This window comes from Heliangelus exortis, chromosome Z, assembly GCF_036169615.1.
Source record: "Heliangelus exortis chromosome Z, bHelExo1.hap1, whole genome shotgun sequence".
Taxonomy (NCBI): Eukaryota; Metazoa; Chordata; class Aves; order Apodiformes; family Trochilidae; genus Heliangelus; species Heliangelus exortis.
This window is the reverse complement of record NC_092454.1, coordinates 29,303,946-29,326,430: the sequence shown is the minus strand read 5'-3', so window position 1 is coordinate 29,326,430 and position 22,485 is coordinate 29,303,946. Positions and strand designations below refer to the sequence as shown.

Below are 22,485 nucleotides of genomic sequence, written 5' to 3'. Positions count from 1 at the left end.
AGGAACATGAACTAAAGGTACTTGAGAGTATATGAACTACAAGAATATATCTATACTTTCTGTCTTACTTACATGTGCTTTGAAATTTTCTTTTAACTGACTGTTTATACAACAGCCACAGCAAATTCTATTAAAAAATATTTTAGGTAAAATGTATCCCTGCATTCTCCTAAGGTTTTATCTAAAAATTAACAAAACAATTCAGGCTTAAATTGTTAAGTACAAGAAGGAAGAGGAGGTGTGGGTTTCACTCTCGACTTTTTAAGAGAATAATTTCCCTCCTTCATGATTGTCCAGCCCACCTGAAAGCAGGCCTGAAGTGATAACAAAGTCAGGACATTTATAGATCTCTACTTAAAAATTACAGACTTTGGAAGGATAGTTTAGGTCCTCCTCATCCTTCCCATTCCTTTTTCCTCCTCTTCAATTTAAAAAAAAAAAAAAATTCTTTCCAAAGACTCTGAATAGAGATGATCTTAAGTACAGGAAAATACTGAATGACAATAGTCTAGAACAGACAACTTTTTGTTCCCACTGAGCCAGGATGTCATAATTAATTCCTTCTTTCTAACTGAGTTTGGCTGAACAGCACTAATAAAAAAACAAACCAAAACAAAAACAAAACCACAAAAAACTCTAACAACCATGGACAATGTAGTTAATTATATAAAAACAAAGCACTGCCAATATTCATACTTACAGGTTGAGGCTGTTCTGCAATACAGCAGTTGAAACACAACCAAAACTCACTCATTGTTTACAATCTGAAGTGGGAATACAGACGAAAAGCAGGACTCAGCCTCTGTCTTCAGGTAGCAAGTTCTTTAGATAGGTTATTTATAATTCCATGAAAATCTTTTTTTCTGTTGAGCTCTTCTCCAAAACCAAGTCAGTCCCAGGACAAACAACTTGAAGGCAAAAAGTTATTTTAGATTCTTCTTTCAGAAGGTTGGTCCCAACACCACAGAATGTTACATATGGTCCTCTGGTCCCTAGTGTTATATGAACCTGAAAACAGAAGAACATTACATCAAAAAGAAATAATATAAAAGAACCTTGAGTTCCCAGACAGCCACCCACACCAGAGATTTCTTGGTAGTATCTCGAACCGCAGACTGAAGAGACACCAGTAAGCAACTCATACACTTACTTCTACAATGCCAACCAAAACAGGCACACACCAGAAATCTATGAGGCTTACATTCAAGCTTTGGTGAGATAAAATAATACCAAGAACTGGTGTCCAATCTTTTGGCAGCCATCTGTTTGATCTGTTTGTAACTTTCAAATGTCATTATAGAAAGCAACAGACCTTTAAACTTCTTAGGGAACTGTGCCTATTGCCATTTTGTATTTCCCAATGCAAAAGTTAACCAGCCCATTAGCAGCAGAGGTTTAAAGAGTATTCAGTCTGAACCTTGTTGCACAACTGTCAAGCAAAGATATGCTTTTTTTTTTTTTTTTTTTAACATCAAAGAAACAAACAAAGGAACTCCTGTATATAGGATATTTGCAAAATGACTAGAATTGATAAATGCAAGGTATTTTCCTTCTACTTTCACTACCTTCATGCTTCACATACACTTGGTTTCAAATTAGGGTATTTCTTTTAGTTTTAAACTGTTTCCTTAAACTTCTAAAATTCCTCATGTGAAACAACTGAGGCTCCAGATTCTGACCATTCTTTCACTGAATTAATGTTTATTGGTTAATCTCCAACCTGGTTTATTTCAGTAAGGGTGCAATAAAAATTCCTGTAAGATTTCACCTAGTTGTTTATCTTGCCACCTATCACAAACTTTACTTGCAGAGAAGGTGAAATAATGAGTATTCAGGAGCTTTCCTATACATACGCCTTAATAATTCTATATACAGCTGCATTTTAAATTACATACATGTTTGCATAACTATGCAACATTATTTGCACACAATTCCTCACAGAATGAGCTGGTTTGGATACTCTATGGGATTCAGAAAATACAGATATATAAACATACAGACACCCACATCCTCTGGCAGGATAGTTCTACCTTACTACTGCCTTCAAGTTTTCTACATGCTGAGCCTTAAGCAGTGAGGTCCCTCATTTAGTACATACATGCCAAGTCCCTGTACTGTGCAGCCACCACTAGCCTGGTACTTTACAGAACTGTTGGCTATGAGAGAATATACTAAGTACAAACCCTCAGGGAAGCTCCCACTAACTAGCAGAGACTCTTCAAGAAATAAATTCATGCTGCAGTAACTCCATCATAAACAGCAACCCCCCAGCAAACCTATTTGATTTTCCTTGCTTTGAAAAAGCTACTGTTAGTGTTTAAATTAAGTTACTGTTTCCTTGTGGCATTTCTTGCCTAAAGATCAGAAATAGAAAGAGAGAAAAAAAATGCTTTGCTAGTTGTTCCTATCACTAACATCAGATAGAGGAAATCAATCTTATTCAACAGAACAACTTGAGAGAAAGAAAAAAACTGAAGTAAAAATCAAATAACTAACAAAAAAAATTCTTTTACCTAACTATCCCTTTGTCAGATACTTCAAAAAAAAGATCTTGGTAGAGTGTTAATGTGACATTTTCAGTACTTAAGATTTTTTTCTACTTCAAAGGTGATAATCTAAATTCCATATACATGTCCAGAAGCTGCAAAAACCATGGGAATTATCAGCCAACAGTGTGAAATGCAAGACTAAAAATAGAAGTCTCTATGGAAGTTCTTTTGGTTACTAAAACTTTGATCAACCTTAAACAGGAAGAACTGGACTTACTTTAAAAAGTTTTATAAGAAAAATACTCTACTGTTCTCTGCAACCGCAGAATTTGAATGCTACACAGTTTTACTAAACTTGATTTGGTGCGTAACAAAATTGAAACTAAAACATGGTTAACTCCTGCTAACAGCTTCGTTAGCTAGTAACAGGTTATTTCTTTTCAAAACTTAATGATTTTAATTCTGAGAAGACAGTCTCCAAGTTGTTCTGAAGTGCAGCAATGGTCCCTAAGTGCTAGTTGCTCAGATTATGAGAAATGAAGAAAAGAAGTACTGAAACTCAGAACACTCTGAAGCCTAATATATTGTAACCTGCCTGAGCTATAAATTGATAATATTGCAGTGGGCCTTTCTTCCTTCACAAGTGACCTAACTACCTGATTCACATTTCCTGAAATTCTGACAGTCACTGATGCCCTGGGAACAAAACTGAAGAGTTTTGAAGCCACTCTCAGTGTGCAGGACTTCTGTCCTCCAGGAATGAGTTGTCTTTAATACTGACTCCCTCTCCTAAATCAAAAGCTGACAAATGGCCACGCAAAGCCAGAGTCTGTGAATAATAGTCTCTGATAATACATTAATTCTTAAAAACATATTTTATCTTTATAGCCTACATTGTGCCACACTTGCCTTTAATGTTGTTGTTCTGCAACCATGTACCAAGCAGTTTTTTAACCTGTTGTATTTTAGTTAAAAAACAAAACGAAACAACCAAAGTAAACAAAACATATGGTTGTGGGAGAGCCTATCTGTAAGTCTGCAAAAAACAGAGTAACTGTACCTCATAATAGAAAAAAAAAAAAAAAAAAAAGTCAGCAGTATTTCTTAGAGCACTGTAATTTTACACACCCCCACTCCGCTAAACAAATGATTTTACACGCTGGCCAAATTAGTATTAAGGATGAGGTATAAATCTACTGCACCAAAATAGAAAGAAAAAGAAACTAAACTAAAGGCAAACAGGCATACTTGCACTGCAGTGTCAACAGCAACATGCTTGGGTTTCTCTTACACTGCTAATTTAAAGAGCAAGTTGAAACAGGTATTCTTTTCCAAATTACTGGCTATAAAGATAGAAAAAAGCTCCATACTGACTATAGCTACCAGTCAGGTAATTATGTAGTTTCAGCCCACTGGCAATCTCACGAGAAAGTTTTTCTGCAAAGCCCAGACTGCACCCCAAAATTGGCTGCAATCAAAAAACTCGTTCATCACTTCACAGCTAGGTCTCCACCTTGCTGAACAATCAAGGCTTTAATAGAGGGGCTGCTATCAAGGGTTGCTGCATTTGTCTGTGTAGGCTTCCGGAAGAAAAGAACAGAAGCTGAAGAACACGTTTTAAGACAACAGCTCTGTCACTCCGTATTTTGCTCTTTACACAGTTGTGGTGCTCAGTGGCAGAACACCATAGAGCTCCTGCTGAAAAAACAAGGCACTTAATATTCTGTCTGAACCAGAAGGTTAATCAGAGTGGAGAATAGGGAAACTCCTATTTGCTTTTTCCCACTTAAAATTTCTGAACTGAATATAACTTATTTTAGAATGTACAAGTCACACTGCAAGAACACACAGGACTATCGTGCTGAACAACATGGTCACATTTTAAGGCTTTTATACGTTTTGTACAACTTCAATACCATTTATAGAAATTTTAAGTCATATGAAGAAATTAAGATATTAAAAAGGATTTCAAGTGTTTAAAATTTAAAGTGAAGACCAGTAATATAATTTTAAATACTATGAAGTTTATTCCACTGCAGCTAATCTATTAAAAAACCAAAACCACTGCCTATTGTTAAATACTAGTCATAAAGTCACTAGGAACAAAAACTGCCTTAAGAGGTAGTGGTGATAGAATGCATTATCTTGCAGTACCAGCATTTTTTGCTTATTAAAGCAGTGTTATATTTTGTCTAGGAAACAAACAGAGTAGGAAAGGAAAAAAGTGTAAAAAAAAGAAATTAATCCCTCCCCCAAGCTCTTCAAGTGTACTGGCAAAACACAGGTTAGAGAGCATTTACCTTAATTGATCCAAACAGTAATATGCTGTGTGCTGTGAAGAGTCAGTGAGAATAAAGCCACTTTTTAATTATATAGCCTAAGAACAAACAGTATGCTGTTTTTAGAAACAGCGATTAATTTCCTTTTAAGTACAAACCCTCTTTATCCTTTGACTGCATACTGTTCACTAGAACATCAAACAGGAAGTGTAATAACAAAACTGTTCAGCAATTACTTGACACAAATAAAAACTACAGGAAGGTGCTAACACCTGCATTTAACTAGTTTTGCTCCAAAGCCCAGACTGCTATGTCAAAAGAAAAAGTAAAAAAAGACTCAGAAGCCTGCACAAAGTCATGTATGAGTATGCCATGCCATGCCATGCTATGTCACGACACGACAGGACGTACCACAACATACACGTGTATGCACAAAGTCACAACCAGAACTACAGGTAAGTAGTTGCAGAGACCTACTCCCTAACCATTCTGTTAAATGTAATTATTTCAACCAAGTGGCCTGGGTCCTGAAAGGGCCTTACTACATTGTGCATGGAACCACCAAATGAAACAGCCAATATTACACTGTTCCCATTAGAAGTCCCCATTCCTTCTTTGAAACAACATAAAAATACAATTTTTCATGGGTTCAGTGTAGCTTTCTGAAACAACTGATACACAGCACATACTATTCCCTACATATACATGCAGATAGGAACCTACTTCTCTGAAAACCACAGAACATCTAATAGTTCTGCATTATGAAACCATAGAAAGAGTAACAGAAAACTAATGGTCCAAATCTATTCACTATATTAACAGGAAGACAAACTAAAGACAAAACTAACAAGTTTTGTCCTACCTAAGACATAGTCTAGGTGTAATATATTTAGTCCTTCCTATAAAAACAGTCAACTAGGACAAGTGAGAAGCCTTTGAGAGTCTATTCATAGATCAGGAAATCTGACTTCATATTGCCTGTCCATTCACATTAAAGATTATAAATAACAGTCTTGTTAGTAAAAGTTCTAATCTTCTCAAGTGGCAAGTCCTATTGAAGGTAACAACCCTCTTCTCAGCTGGCCTTCTTGTTAATTCTAATGGGTAGTATCACTCGGAGAAAAAAAAGAAAGGCAAACTAGTGGTCTGAGGCAGACTCTAAAAGGGTAACATTTCCCAAAATTGAAACAAAGAAGCCACAGAGCCACCCCTCACCCTTTAAGCATTAGTTCAAACAGCATGCTTCTTTAGATTTCTGTTTCATAGCCTGCAAGCAACAAAACAGTAGTAGTTTTTTGTTTCAAATCTTAAAAAGCATTCAATTTCCATTTGTTAGAATTTAAGGCCCTAGCATATATATTATTTAACATTATATTTATTCTCTATCCCTCTTTTTCAATACTCCATTATTAGCTGCTTTAGGTGACTTGAACTCTGTGTATCAACCTGCACAAAACAAAAAGAGAGTCTGAGAGAACACAGAGAAACACTCAAGAATGTTTTTATCCCTACACTTGTTCACACTAAGCCAGTACACATTCACACACAGACACGCCTCATTAGCAGCTATAACACCTGTACCTATATAATACAGGGTAGTTTCCTAGAGGAAATCCTATAATTCAGTGTCCTATTTTGGGACCTCCTTCAATGGTCCTTTACAAGGCACTGAAGTGAGACTGACAAGCCTGTAACTACAATGATCTTCCTTCTCATCTTTCTTGGAATTTTAGTTAAACCACTGCTTAGTTATAATTCAGTTATTAACTTATTACAATTTATTAACCATTTCTTTTTCATTCAATCATCAGTTAATTATAATTCGACCACAGTTTAATCTTAGTTAACCTAATAATTCCTGTTACTAGTTCACCTGCAACAAATCCTTTTATACACTAGACAGCATGAACAACTTTACAGAATTAAGTTTACTTATAACTAAATAAAGTTTAGGATATCAGGTATCTTAAACCTGATAATATTTAAGGCAACTTTAAAATCAAAAAGACACTATGCTGTAATGTACGTGGAATAGCCAAGCATACATATAGTTAGCTTAAAATAAAAATACATGGAGCACAAGCCAAATTTCCAACACTGAAATGCAATTTCAGTGAAGACACCAGAATTGTTGACCTAGTTAGGAAACAGAGTTGTATAAAAAAGGGAGTTTCAGAATGTTCCAGAAACATTTTAACAAAGTAGGTATTCTCAGCAGAACAGTTAGTGCTGTTTTGAAATCTGAAAGCACAGGAAGCTAAATTGTCTCTTCAAAAATGAGCTGCCTATCTCGCCAAGAAGCATTGAATTGTGTTGCCTGCATGTTGACAGAAAGTTCAAGGTCATTACTGCTAAAAATGCCCATTTGGAAAACACCCAAGGTGAAGCTCCAAGCACGCAGCCACCTCAAGCAGGTCAGCACAATGCTTTTGTTTCAATTTCACAGCAAACTTCTGTTGCCCTGAGGGCAAAGAATTGCCTTTGCTGAACACAGACAAAAATTTCTCATTTAGCTGATGCCAGATAGAAAGTCCTCCACGCATTACAAGGGCATGTAGTGATACAAAAAGGGATCATGTCTTAACGTGAAGGAGGTTAGATTTAGGTTAGATGACAGGAAAAAGTACTTGACTTTGAGGGAAGAGGTTATACAGAAAAGTTGTGGATGCTGCCTCCCTAGAAGTGTACAAGCCAGGCTGGAGAGGACTTGGACCAAGCTGATCTAATGGAAGGTGTCCCTGCCCATGAAGGGGAGGTTGGAACTAGATAAACTTTAAGGTGAATCCCAGCCCAAACCATTCTATGATTCTGTGATACAAAGTAAATATTTTTAATCACCAAGAGCAATTAAGATACCAGCACAGTGTTTTTACCAGTGAATGAAAAACTGAAGTTACATGAGAAGTTGCATGAGAACCTAATTTAGATAATTTATTGAATGTGGCATTTTATACTTATGTGGTAACACTTTCAGTGATGGATGAAAAAAATGCACACCTTTAATAAGAAAAAATTGTATTATGCCCAAAAGCACATATATATATATATTTATATAATGGGCTATGTATGTTAATATAATGGGCTAATAATACTTCTGAAAATAAATTTACAGATCAGCACTTCTGTATTCTGGCATACAGCATTCTTTCTCTAGCAATCAATTTGACCCAAATTAAATAACTATACAGCTTATCATTAAAATCTATAGCAGAGGGGAAAAAAGGAAGGTGATTATAAAATAGCCCCACCTGCTTTTTTTCTAAATTTCAGTACAGTTTCAGTAGGCAAATGGTGAGTGTCAACACATGCATCAATCAGTACAAAACTGTACTGAGCATTACTTTAAAAAAAAAATCCCACACATGAACTGTCACAGCTTGGCAAAGACATTCACAGATGAATGAGCGGATTGGATCTTTTCCATTCCATTTTTCATAATGATTCTGTGGGAAAGAAATCAAAAGGTCTTTAATGAGTGTTAAAGAATTAAGTTAGCAAAAAAATAAAATTGATTCAGTAGCCATTTAAAGACTTGGCAAAAACTTTGTATCAAGCAGCTAAGAGAACTGTAGCTTTTTTCCTGGAACTTAATATCCTCCCAGCAGCGTACCAGGGGCGAAACTCTAACTTGGGCCATAGTGACTTCATCGGCTGAATTCGTGAAGTCAGTTTTGTGACAGGATTGTCATAGCAAAGGCTGGTAACTACTGAACTACTGCAAAAAAGTATCAGACATTTGTATAATGATCTTTTAATATAATCCATTATCAATAACTGTATTCCTAACTATTTAACAGCAATTAAAGTTTAACTGTTAAAAAAAAAAAAAAAAAAGGACACAATAAGGAGGCTTATGGCAGACATAGGCTTTGCCATGAGAACTCTGACTTCAAAGAAGCCTCCTGACCTCTTTCACTTTACATTCTTACTCAACTTAATTTTAAACATGCATTTCCAGCACTTTATGGATTTCAATGTATGTCTTCTCACAGACGCAGGAGACTGAAACTGCTCTGCAGTGCTAGTGACACAGGGTAACCCTTCACCTGCAAAACCAGACTGCAAATGTATATTAGTTTTCAGAATTCTGTATGTTAATCTTTTACATTTTTATGACTGGTCATTGGAAAGAATAAGAAAAATAATTTCCTATGAAGCAACAGGTTTGTTTCACAGCAGAACTTTTTCTGAGCTTTGTTCATAGAACTTTGAAGTTGCCCTGAATGCCTGCATAGAAAACAACCACTGAATATGTACTGATGTAAACTTTAATATGCAGTGGGTTTTAGAAAAACTCTGCACATCTGTATTGGTGTCTGCTTTATTGCATTCTACCATTATAACTATAAATTCCTGTATTCAAACTGTTTCAGGATGGGATAGAATCATAGAATGGTTTGGGCTGCAAGGGACCCTAAAGATCATTTAATTCCAAACCCCCTGCCCACCTTCTACTATGCTCTGTTGCTCAACGCCCCATCCACCCTGGCCTTGAACATTTCCAGGGAGAGGGCATCCACAACTTCCCTGGGAAACCAGTTCCAGTGTTTCACCACCCTCATGCTAAAGAATTTCTTCCTAATAAATAATCTGCCATCTTTCAGCTTAAAAAGTACACACAAAAATCACAACATTGTTTTTAACAAATTATTGGGAATCCACTAGTGTCCTCAAAAAGTTATTCTGGTGGTTAAACAAGCTAAGTTTAAAAGTTTCCCCTTCATTTCTGTAAAATTCAGAAGTATAAAAAAATCTTTTTTTTTCTTAATTTTTTTCTCCCTTTCTCAAACACATTTTCTCAACTTCCTTCCTTTTCAAAAGGCAAGATATATGAAACAGTATAAGTAAGCACCTGGAATACGTGCACATGGAGGGAGATCACACACCACATGTCTTTTACTATGATTTTCATTCTGTATAACATTGTAACAAAAGATATGCAATATATCGGTTTGTGTTTAAATAAATTATCAAGTCTTTGTAAAATTTTTCCCTGCTTCACAACCTATCTTGACATTTTTGAAATGCCTTTACTCTATTTGGTTTTAAAAAAAATTCTATCAGTCTTGTCTATGTAACTATCTTCTTTAGGATTATCTACCTATTATAGCTCAAATCTTAAAGGAATAAAAATACTGGAGTGACAAAGGGTAACAGGAATTTAGGAAAAGTGAACCCAATCTAGTAAACATCTTGACTCTTCCCTCAAGATAATTACACTACTACTCTGCTGCTAAGCCTGATCTTAAGAGTTTTGAGCACCTATTATCTTTTCTGCCAATATTGCAAACAAAGAAATTGCCCTCAAGGTGAGTCAAGCTGCCAGATACTCAGTCTCTAGCATTTTTCTGCTTTGTGCTGCTTCTATTCTCCCTGTAGTACTGCACTGAAGAACAAGTATGTTGAATCCAGGTTGCAGTGGGGACAGGAGCCAAAACTTGGAAAATAAATTAGAAAGAACAAGCCAGGCAACCCTTTTGTGCTAACCCCTCCTCTTTCATACAATGATGGTGAAAAACAACCTTTCAAAGTAATTTGAACTAGGGGATTTTGCTATAAAGCCCTTTTACAGTTTATTTCACAGAAGTTTTGTTGGTCATGATTCCTCCTCTGGCCCTGCATTGTCCAGGACTCTATTCAGCAGAGTCTTCAGATGTTGCCTACCTACTTCTTGCTTTCTCACCCCTTCCTCAAGGTATCTATATTCTCCTCCACATACACATATAGTAAGGAAGATTCACTACTGTATTTTTTTTTATGGTCAAAATAGTATCTATTACAGCAGATGTTACCAGCATGAAACAAAATCTTATCACTGTAACATAGCAAAGCAAAGAAGCTGCATTCTTTTTCCCATTATGGGCACTTCAGTTCTGCTATCACATTACCTGGCAGTATTTGCTTACCCATACTGAATAAACACCTTCAAGCACAAAGACCTAGTGCTGGAGGGTCTGTTTGGGAGTGAGGAAAGGGAAAGGAAAGAAATGAGATTATAGACTCCTAGAATTGCTTTGGTTGGAAAAGCCCTTTAATATCAAGTCCAACTGTTAACCTGGAACACTACAAATCCACAACTAAACCACATCCCTAAGCACAACATGTACAAGTCTTTTAATTACCTCGAGGAGGATGACTCAAACACTTCCCTGGACAACCTATTCCAGTTCCAAATTTTTCCTAACATCCCATCTAAATTCCCCTGGTGCAACTTGATGCCATTTTCTCTTTTCTATTGCTTGTAACTTCGGACAAGTTATCACATACAAGAAAACACATCTGAAAGCAGTAACAGCAATTGTGGTATTGATCAGAGACATACTGTCTCCAGACAATCTAAGATTATCTTAGTTACCTGTTTGCAAGCAGGTAAGGAAGGGAAACAAAACATACAGAGAAAATACTACCCTTCTTCTTTCCAGGCTTCTGACCTAAACAAGACCTCGAAAGCCTGAAAAATATAGAGTTTTGACCATGGCATTTCTCATGCCGAAGTAGTTACTAGACATACAGTACTTCTGCTGATAAACTTGAAAGGTCCTGAATAACAAATATAAAGTATAAGCCTTGTGCTTCATCATTATGAAAAGAATGCTGCTGCCGCACAGAGTAAGAATGTCTACAAATTGATATCATCATGAAGACTCAAGTACATCTCATATCTGTCAAAACTATTTGTCTCCTTGAAACAGATTACAGGAGTGCCCCAGACAGCCAATGCAACAATCTTTCTGTAACACACATAACAAAGCTGTAAGGAAAATGGCAGCAGCAAACGTAGCAGCTCTTCATACTGGGAAGAACTGTCAAGTTTCTCCAAAACTTCTTTTATAAACTATGCTGACGAAGACTGCAGAGCGAGTCACAGACAGTGAAGTGATTTAATTACAAGGCTTAGTTCATGGTGGATCTTACATTAGATGCTTCGAAGTTCAAGGTTGGAAAAAAAACAGAAATGCTTTGCTAACATCAACTATTCTGTTCTCCATTGTCGTCTAATATGGCCCTTTTCAAACGTAAACTTAGTTAATCAGAGTTATTTCTCATGGCAAATATTTAATTCCCAAGACCACCAGGTAAATATATACTACCTATTCAGAAGAATCATCCTGGCTCCAATGTTGTTATAAAGAAATGTGACAGATCACTACAGTTCCCTCACATACCAACCCATGACATTTTCTGACACTGCCAGGATCAGGAAAGCCTATGAATACTGACTGGTACATGCTTCTCCTCAAATGAGGCTATGCTTGTGATTTAAAAAAATTGCAGTTTTGGCTGAAGTTTATGCCGGATCTCAGCACTTTGGGGATATGAAACACTAAGTAGCACAGCTTCGTTTTCTCTCAAGAACTGCTTTGGGAATGTCCAAGAAACAGGAATTAAAGCAACAAGTTTTGAAAAGATAAAAATAGCCCAAACTAGCACACTGACATTTACTAAAGAGATCAGTTTGTTTGGTTTTGCTTATTTGTTTGGTTTTGTTGTGTTAGGGTTGGGGTTTTTTTGTTTCTGTTGTTTCAGATTTTTGGTTTGGTTTTTTTTTTTTTGAGAGAGAGGGAGAGTGATGATGCACTGTTTTCTTTTTTCCTAAGGAGTTTTGCAGCCACTTTTGAAGAAGAGATTGTAATAGCCTTGAAGTGTATACAATTGCTAAGTATCTTGATGCTGACCTTTACATACTTTTTAATGAGTGTTCTTTCAGCACCCAACAGAACTGATGGCAAACTCCATTATTGCTGAAAAATTTAGCTGTAAAATTCAGTGGAATCTGTTGTATTCAAGAGGGAAAAACAAAATCTTTTCTGCCAACATGTATCTCCTGGCTGTGTTTGGGTTTTGTTTTGTTTTTTCTGTAAGTTATTTAATACATAACAGTATTTCATTTGTGTAACTGTTTTCAATGAAACATCTGGAGATGAGTCACTAGGATTTTGCTAGAGGGTACAATCAAATCTGCAAACAGAACTGACTTAAGTAAATCAACTCAAATGAAAAGCAATCAGTAACTGTCAAACATTTGTACAGTGACAATTTAGTTTACCATAGAAAGTTCCCTGATCTGAGTGAAATCCTGTCTCCTGCAACGCCACAAAACTGGGTTTTTTTCTCTTTTGTGTGTGGGTGGGGGACTTCTTTGTCGAATCTGCTGTCAAAGATATTCTGTATATATTTGGAAACAAAAAACAAAACCATACACAAATTCCTTTGCCTACAATAACAATTTTAAATTGAAAGATTAATATGTAAGATGCATGCATTTAGATAAAAGTTACAGTTGCTCTTTAAACGTGCTTTCCATTATGGTTCCTCTTTCTCAAACAAAGGAAAGAGCTAGTAAAGGGGGTGTCAAGCTCTTTTAAATTCGTAGTTTTGCTTCCAGTAGTAACTTCTCTGAAGAGCACATGGTGCAGTTGCTAAATGTAGCATTTAAGTACAGCCCTATACCAGCACAAAACATTTCCCTTACTTTTCCTACTCCTCACAAAAAATAAAGAAAATTTTATCATTTGAGGCTCCAGGTGTCTCCAAATATTTTATAAATACAGAACAAGTCAGCAAAGATGCAAAAGAGAAAAAGCCAGGAAACTAGTAACTCATCTAATCTAGAATCAAGCTCCAGTAAACCTTTCTTGAATAGTTTAAGATTATGTGGTTCCATGGTTCCACCCAGATCCTTTACAGGACAATGTTACCTGTGTAGCAGAGTCAGCAGACAGGAATGTGCTCCTGACTTCTTGCTGGTCCAGGTCAGCATGTCATCCTGATCAGAGAATATTCAGGACTCCTTGCATCTGCTGCTTTGTTTGCTCTGGATTCTGCTTACTGGCAGCTTGTAGCACGGATGTTAGAGACTGCATTTAGGAGGTAAGAAAATGAAAGAGAAAACAAACACAGAAAAAAAAAATTATATCTTGCACGAAAATGGCTACTGCATTTGTGAAAATAGAAAGTAGAACCAAAATAACTAAACTTTCCATCTCACCATTCTTCATTACAGTAACTAGACAGATATGATACAGCCACAAGTGCCTTCACTGCTGAGGTGTACTTGCTTCCTCAGTGGATTTGATTTCCTCTTTTTCTTGCAGAAAAGGAGAGGCAATGCCTCATGTGCAAGGGTTACCATAAAGATCAGATATGACTGCTACCCTGTCATGCAGGATCATCAGTCACTTCCCAAAAACCATCTTTGTCTGCCACTCAGCCACAGATCACTTGGTTCAAGCTATTCATTCATTCTTCAGTCCCTCCCTCCCTCACACGAACACCCCCTCTGCCCCAGACATGCTGCCAGAACATGGCTCGTGATGTACTATCCACATCTGGGTAATTAATGAAGCCTATTGTATTCACATCAGTAGCATTATACAGATTCATTCACAGGGCTGCACATGCACATAGATAAGATTGGCCTATCTTACAAATGAAGCATTTACCATTAGCTTATCTAGAAAACATCTGTGACAATAAGCATAAACACAAAAAGCACTTTTTTGAACACAATGCAAATCTTGCAAACCATCCCACGAATATATATACATTGTTTTTACAATAAATTAGCGTGTCAAACTACACCTTCTTTAAGGATTTTGTTCATCTACCCTACAAAAATCAATCTCAAGTGAATTCCCTGATGCTATTTAACTGGTGACAATGAATTGTGTACTATACCAAACAGTCCTGTGAATTCTCCAGGAAATACTCTATCAAATCAAGGCTTTAGAGTCACATTTTTTAAAAAAGGGAAAAAAAAAAGGGGGGGGGGGGGGAAAGGGAGGGGAAAAAAAGGGAGGGGAAAAAAAAAAAAAAAAAAAAAAAAAGATTTTTACTACTTGTTATGAGAACAAATTTACAGTATTACAAGTAATACTGTACAGTAATACAAGAAATTCCTAAAGCCCCAGATAAGATGCCATTAATGGTACAAAGACAGTGACAAGTCTTAGGTCATCGATTTATCTATGTAAAAACACATAGATAAATTTTACTCTGAAGGTTAAAGTTTATAAAGAAAATATTCCTAGGGAAAATAACAGGCACAAAGGTAGTTCTAAATACCATGCTACGGGTTTAATTTGCTCATCTTCTAATAAGGCCACCCTGGGCTAGGAAGCTGCCCTCATTCTTTCCTCCAGCTCCTGGTTGCTAGGGCTGCAGCTGCAGGGCCCATTACTGTGCAGCACGTCTTTGGAGAGGGCACAAAGGGTTTCATTATCTGCTCCTCCAAACACGCACTGCAGTGCAAGAATGGAGCACTTCCCCTGTCTGCCTCCCCAGAAAGCAGGCAGGCAGCACGGCCACGCAGTAGTGACCTCCTTGATTGCCTCCCACCAGCACAGGTTCTTTCCCTTCGGGCAAGGGTCTTCAGAGATGCTCATTTACAATCCAGCCATCTTTAGTCTTGACGGGAAGTTCACACTGCAGTTAGCCTTAAGAACTAGTGGGATGAGATTAGATTTTTTAAAACCAGTAAGAACAAGTTTTCTAATGTTTCTCAACTTTCAAGAAGAGTTGTGTTGAAAAGTGTCTGTAGGATGAAGACACAAACATAAAAGGACTCAACAATGAAACTGGCAGCCCACGGCACATTAGAGGGTCTAATGTGCTGCTCATTCATACCAAAGTACCTTCCCAGGATTTAATTTAAATCTTCGTTGTTCTTTACAGATGGATTCATTCTATGAATGTGTTTACACATTTGTGCAACTTGTAAAGGGGAGAGAGATATGGACAAGGTTTGTTTTCATTCAGATAATTTAGCAAAATATATCAATTTTAAACACAAATTTAAAATATTTTAAAATTGTTGCTTGGTTTTGGTGCCATGTTGCTTGTAAATGCCAGTAGATTATCAGCAATTCCCTGTAAAGTTATTGTTTAACATTTCTAGTTTCAGAGAAGGAAAACAGGCAAAAAGAATTTGTTTTCACTTGGGACACCTTGTTATCAGGGCAAAAAAAATACTTTTTGAATTGCAGAAAATTATACAGAAGAGAAAGAAATTAACTTCCCATGAGAACCCTGAGTATCAATACATAACTCCTAAAACACTTTCTGAAGCTGTATACAACTAAGTAGTTTACAACGGAAACTAAGATTTATTTCACAAACAGCAACCCAAAGTCATAATTAGTTTTACATTAATAAGCATTTGCAGAGAATATATGGGATGCAAGAGCATTTTCAGAGTGTCATACTATTAGGCAGACACAGGTGGAAAGGAAAGAAGTTTTTTTAGGCCTTTTCAAAAGATCAGACTAGTTTTTTACTTAAGGTCCCCAAATCAGCAGTCCTATACTTGAAGCTCTATCTCTTTAGCAACAGTGGAGGAAACACTTGGGATTTATGCCAGCTTTGAGGCAGCCCACTCTCCACAGCAGGCAATAGGAATTGCAGTGTTTGCTGCTGGTAAGACTACCAGAGCATCCTGGCAAAGTTATGCACTTACCACACTCACAAAGAGTCAGTGGATACAGCCTTCCAGATACAGTCTGAAATTAAAAGAATGAGACCTATCCCATGACCTGTCATCTCATACTGGAAGGACAATAGACCAAAGTATGATATTTTAGCTCTGTGTTCTTGCAGGACATACACAGAGAGTCTTGTGTATTTCCTAATAAACTTTCAAGTAGCAAATTAAGATCTTCTCTCATGTGTTTTCTCTTGGTATTTATGCTTGGTATTTCAGTCTTACAGCCATGCAAGATTATTTCTGAATGGACACAAAGCCAGAGAGAGATCAAGAGCCTTAATGACTGCAAGGGAATTAAATTCTCCAAGCTCATATTTAGAAAAAACAATACATTTACGATTAGATGTTTTACTTCTGTGTAAAGCAATTTAAAAACCTGCTGGGGAAGGGGACAGGCAGGGAATGGTCAGGCATTTACATAAAGAGGTCCTGAAGATTACAACTGACTTTATTTGAGGATCATGAGTAACAAGATTAATTTTTCTAATCCAGAATTTGTGATGTGTTAACCTACAATTATGGGCTTTCTTCCATGTGAATATCTCAAATATTTAAAGTATGAATACAACAAGAATAATAATAAAAAAAAAGACACATATACCATGCTTACTTGTAATACTTTGCATTTCATTATTTGATTACACCTCCTCTTTCACCTAGCCTGATGTTGTAACTCTCTCAGGGTCTCCTGCTGTACAGCTCTGAAACTGGTAGATGGGATGATAGTACAACTGGGATTGTAGAACAACTGGTAGGAAGAACTTCTGCTTTCACGTTAAAGATATAAATTTGCTGGGCCCCAAGAAAAAAACAACAACACAACAATAAAATAACACATGTATTTCTCATCAGACAGCATTAAGGCTAGAAGTATCTACAAGAATAAAGAGGGGCAAGGTCAGAAGCAGCAGAAAAAAAAAAAAAAGCAGTCATACTGAAATAACTGCAATTCTTGAACATGGAATGCAGTGAATAATGCTGTATTTGTCAAGAGAGGGTGAATCTGCTTTTCCTGATCCCACAACAGATAATTCCACTGCATTAAGCAGCTTTGCTGTAATGTATCTAAACACCCAGAGACAAATATAGTGAGGAGATATTGAAAAGGTAGATGGAGAGCAAAAGAAAGATGTTACAGAAACAAAGGAACAATTGCATTTACAGGAGAGAACTCATTGACAGAATGATTTTTCCAGATTGGCTTATCCAAAGGTAATAATGAAATTTTGACAGTAAATATTGTTCTTCTGTGGAAGCTGTTAACAATGAGGAATTTTTGTAGTCTTTCATGAGTTTGGTTTCCCTATAACACATAAATAACATAATATCATCTGTGCACAGACTAGTCTAGGGATCTGCACTCAAAGATCATGTGGGGCTATAGAGATTCATGTCACAGTGTGGCTTTTTATTTAGTACTTATGCCACATTAAGAGGCAGAAAACATGCAACACAGAAGCACCTCAGGCTCTTGTAGCATCTCAAATTAGGAGCCTTATATTGGAAACATCTTAAAAGACAACTGGAAAGTTTGGTAGTTAGAGTTTCATAAGTACTTAAGTATCCAGCATGCCACATTTTTGAGAAGCAAATGCTACTCAACTACAGATTTGCCTTGCTGTTTTACAACACAAACAATTTCTCTGGCAGTCCTGACCCCCCAGTAATTAATTACACACTTGTCCATGCCTCTCTCTACACACTTGTCTTCTCTCTTCTACATAAGGAAATTAACATTTCCATATACATGTTTAGGAAATAACTACCACCCACACACTCTTCTTTAAAAGAGAGCATTTCACATATCCACCATTGTAAAAGCATCTTCCATAACAAAACTGGTGTTAACTTGAAAAGACTACTCTTAAAAAGGGGCTAGGCTGGCATTACCATCCTCATTTTTTATTTCGCTCATCTTCACTAAAAAGCAAATAAAAAACCCACTGAAGCCCCTGCAACTCTTTCACCCTCCCTCCCTCTCTCTACCCTCCCACTATTTTCCTGCCCCAGTCAAGTAAAAAGCAGCACTCCTCTTCTGCCTCTCAATGGGATTTAATGAAGTTGAGGCTCAAGGCCATTCTTCCAGTTGTTCAAACTCCTGCACCAATGAATCAATGTGCTCAGGATATGAAATTCACATGCAGAACCTCTGAATATGATTCATACTTAAAATTGCTGAATTCTGAAGTTGACCAACTTGACTAACAGAATAAATGCTAACAAATACCTAGGATGAAGTCTTAACAAACTAGCCTCAAAAGAATGCCTAGTCATGCATAATCCACTTAGAGGGGCACAGATCTTTTATACAACAGAAATAATGGAAATATTGCCCAGCTTTTCCTTCCTCCCAAGTTTAGTCAATAACAGATAACATTCCTGGTAGGAGTAATAACTAGGCATCTAGAAAAACTAGGATTAAAGTTAGGATTAAAGGTAGGATTAAAGTTGGATATACATTTCAATATAAAGACAATTATGAGATGTGCATCTTTTGAAAGAAGATGTCAAATTCTTGAAAAAATGCTGCAGCTACTAACTCATGCTTAAGGAGGCAGGAGCAGCAAGAAACTACTTAGCTCGCTCTGAAAAAGGATACAGGAGAAGGATGTCTCATGGCTAGCTTAATATGATTTAATGACTAGTTCAGTCCCTACTGAACACAGGGTACCATCCAAAGGTCCCAGCCAAGCTGCAGCAATTCTTGACATGAGTACACGTGCAGAATAGGTGTCTATGAAACTACAGGAAGAAATCTGAATGAAATCTCAATATCCAAAGCTGAATGTTAGTAAGATTTTCAAGACAGTATTTTGAATCCGTGTACCAAAGTCCTGAGTAGGTGCTTACTGCAACACATCCCTCCTCCAAGGGACATAGTTTTGGGTGCATTTCCTGCTAAGGGAGTATTCACTAATCTGTACATACTTTTAAAAAGTAAAGCTACAAAATAATTCACTGTATGCCCTTCAGTGTCCTGTAGTCCAAAAGAATGTATCAGAATGGAAATAGTATTCTCTATGGCAAAGATGAACCTGGAAGTTAAGTTGGGCCATTAGCAAAGGTCTTTTCATTACTTCTTTTCCTTTTTGATACTAGATTGCAAATATAGGAGAGAATATTATGGTTTTCCTTCTTTTGAAGAAAATGGACAGTTGACATGGTTATAAGTTCCACCTAGAATTCTAAGAAAAAGATTTAGGTATAGTAACAGAAACTGATCTCTTCCACTTGGGTTCACTTTTGCATCCAGCCTGCTGTAGAGATCAGATTCTTGGACTTCATAAGAGCTCTTCTCTGCCTCCAAGCTACCTAACTTAGTACATTTTAAGCCTCCCAAGTGCTTCCATACTGTAGAACAGGATTACTTAATTATTTGATACCTATAGCAATCTATTTCGACGACAATGCATGCACATTGCCTGGTAGCTTTTCAGACTGCATATGCATTGTGGAGGGTAACTACAAATTTGATATTCAGAAGCCAGCCAGTAAGCACTGAATAATTTGTGGTAAGGACTATTAACTCTCAGTCTGGGCTCTCCCAGGAAACACAACACCAGTATTTAAGGAGTTTCAAGACATCTGTCCTTAGTGTTCTCACTGCAGACAGCACTTTGTCCTGAGCATTACACATCACATAGGCTTGGAGTATTTTCTATGGAAATGTGATTATTCGTAGTCATTTACATTATTAGGCTGCTTAAACTTTATGCCTTAAGTTACAAATGTGTTTTTCTACATAAAATGACCTTAAAATAAAAATGATTGCATAGTACTGTGTGTGTAAGCACTATTTGTACAAACAGGTATCTGAAATGCAGTAAAAGAAATTTCTCTTTTTTAGTTTGTTTTTTTTTTTTTTTACACTTCTGTTAATTCAAAAGTATTCTGCAGGATTCATGCAATGATTAGAGCTCAGCAGCTGCAAGAAGAATTTAAGCTAAACTTAAAAACTTAAGTCCTTCATTAAACAAAATGTTAAAAATCCAACATCTTATTTTTTTTTCCTTAGACCTTAGAGGTGCATTTACATGACAATTAATTAAGTGAATTAAAACTTCTTTCTCCCTTTGGTCCAAGGTTATGAACCAATTATTCAGCTGGAAATTAGAGTAATCCAAAAGTGTGACCAAGCCTAAACACTTCCTCAGAAATTAAATTAAAATGCACAAGAAAGATACTCAAAGACAGACCATGAACCAAATTTGAAAATTATATACTACAAAAGCAAGGTAACAGAAGATACTTATTTCAGATTTTGAAAATATGCAGGCTTCTCTGTGGTAGTATCCAGCCACAAAAACAAGACTTGAATAGATGCCATCATTTTAGGTTAGGACTTCTGTCTTCAAGAGTGTACTTCAGAAATACTACAGAAGCATTTAACACTATATGTGAACTCAATTTATTGATGTAGAAGCATTTATCTAAAAATCACTACCATTTTGATATTACATCCAGAGTGAGAAATTTTTTCCTCTTTGAGGAAAAAACCTCCTCTACTCCCCAGTTTTTAAGACCCTTAGTGAATTAAGGGATAAATACTAGAATGGAAAACATAAGGAAAAAAAAATTTTCTTTTTTCAGATTGTTCTGAGCTTCCTCTAAGCAACAGGAAAGCATACATTTCAGAGTATCACGAGACCAGATAAGGAGTATATGACCTATGGTGAAGAGCCACAGGACTTAATGCTTCCTCCTTCACATGACTTAAGTACATCCTCCCACCATGTGTTCAGTCATGCAACAAAAAACACTGTCTATGTTAAGGAAGATCAGGTACAGCCACATGATAGCAGGGGGGAAAGCTGTGAGGTTCTGGGTAAGAGACAGAAAGGAATGGTCCTGGACCAATGTTCTGAATCAGTATCTTACAAACTATCAGTTTGAGCCCCAAAGCATTTAAGGTAAGTGAAGGAAAATACTCAGACTTCAAGCACCTTTGGGTTTCTTTTAGCAGGAATAGGGCAGATTGTAAGATGTTTATGGCGGTATTACCACTTGCTTAGTTAGTTACCAGTGAAGCAAGTCAAGAAGACTGTGCTGCCTGAAGTTTGCTATGGGCACTCCTGAAGCACATACAGAAAGGGCAGCCAAAAGGCTTGGAACACTTCACTTATTTCTTGCATAATAATGAACTATGTATTTCTGCAATGTAGACTTCCGTTTGCTCCCTGCCTCACCATGCCCCAGGGAAGATCACTACTGGCTGATGCCAGTGCTCCAGAAGAAGTCCCCACTTGTGACTGCAGTATAGCCCTTATTCTCCTCCAGTCATAAATATTCCTCCTCTGTTCCTCTCAGTAACCTTCAAACAGACATCACTACCTTTTACTTGCCCTTATCACCTCTACATCTGCTACTTAACACCTTGTCTTCTCCCCTTTTCATCCACCTCCACAGGGTGGGTTTTTTTTTGGTTTTATGAGGCTGCTAGTTACAAATTTTTTTTTTAAAATCACCCACTGGCATTACCATTCCCTTATTCTCTCCCTCCCTCTCCAGGCAAGATTCTCAAGGACAGAGTTTTCCCACCCCACACACTGTTCTCATTCTCAAGGAAATGTTTTTTTTTCACAAGGTGGGTGTATTAACACCTGGTGATGCTCCTGAGAAATAGCAGCAAGAGGCAGACCAGAAGAGTAACTGCAGGGCCAGCAGAAAAGGCTGCAGCTCCCACTTTGGCATGCCACCTACACTTCTAGTTTCACTTGCTAGTAACAAAACCATCTCCCTGTCATGTACTTCTCCAGGGTGAATTTATGTAGATATTCTTCCTTCCCCACTCTCTCTGGCAGAAGGATTTTACAAGGACTAGTGAAGTCAGAAGAGAAAAAAGTAGCTGTGTTCATAGAAGAAAGTGCACAATAGGAAGCATAAGCCCAAACATATCTGGTATTGCCAGTCATACTGAAAATAGTTCAGTTCTCCAGGAAACATGGAGGAAGGGAGAAAGAAGGAAGGAAAAAGAAAATGCTAGTCATTTGCTGGTGCTTAAATAAAATTCAGCATACTTTGAGTGCTTTTAGGGTTAAGACTTTGGTCTCAATATGGAGAATTGTGCAATATTCCACAAGTTACACTGCTTCTGAAGAAGCAGCACATCACATGTAACAGACTTTTATGACCATTTCCTAAAGTGCTGTTACTTAACAGAATCTTTCACTGGTCATTTAGATGTTTAGACATTAAAATATGTTACAGTAAAAGAAAACATTCAAGTAGAATTTAC

At 36.9% G+C, this 22,485-nt stretch overlaps 1 protein-coding gene across 2 annotated transcripts in view; it reads right to left on the bottom strand.

Annotated features, from left to right (window-relative positions):
* The window catches only part of CDC42SE2 (CDC42 small effector 2), a 63,727-nt gene that overhangs the window by 28,528 nt on the left and 12,714 nt on the right, over positions 1-22,485 (bottom strand). The window contains exons 2-3 of one of the 2 annotated variants that reach the window (XM_071730494.1): positions 13,468-13,626; positions 701-1,008 (exon numbers count right to left, since the gene is read on the bottom strand). In XM_071730494.1, the coding sequence (XP_071586595.1) occupies positions 701-754 (54 nt within the window). In that variant the 5' untranslated portion in view covers positions 755-1,008; positions 13,468-13,626. The remainder of the gene's footprint in view (positions 1-700; positions 1,009-13,467; positions 13,627-22,485) is intronic. The other variant, XM_071730495.1, reaches the window with a different exon arrangement.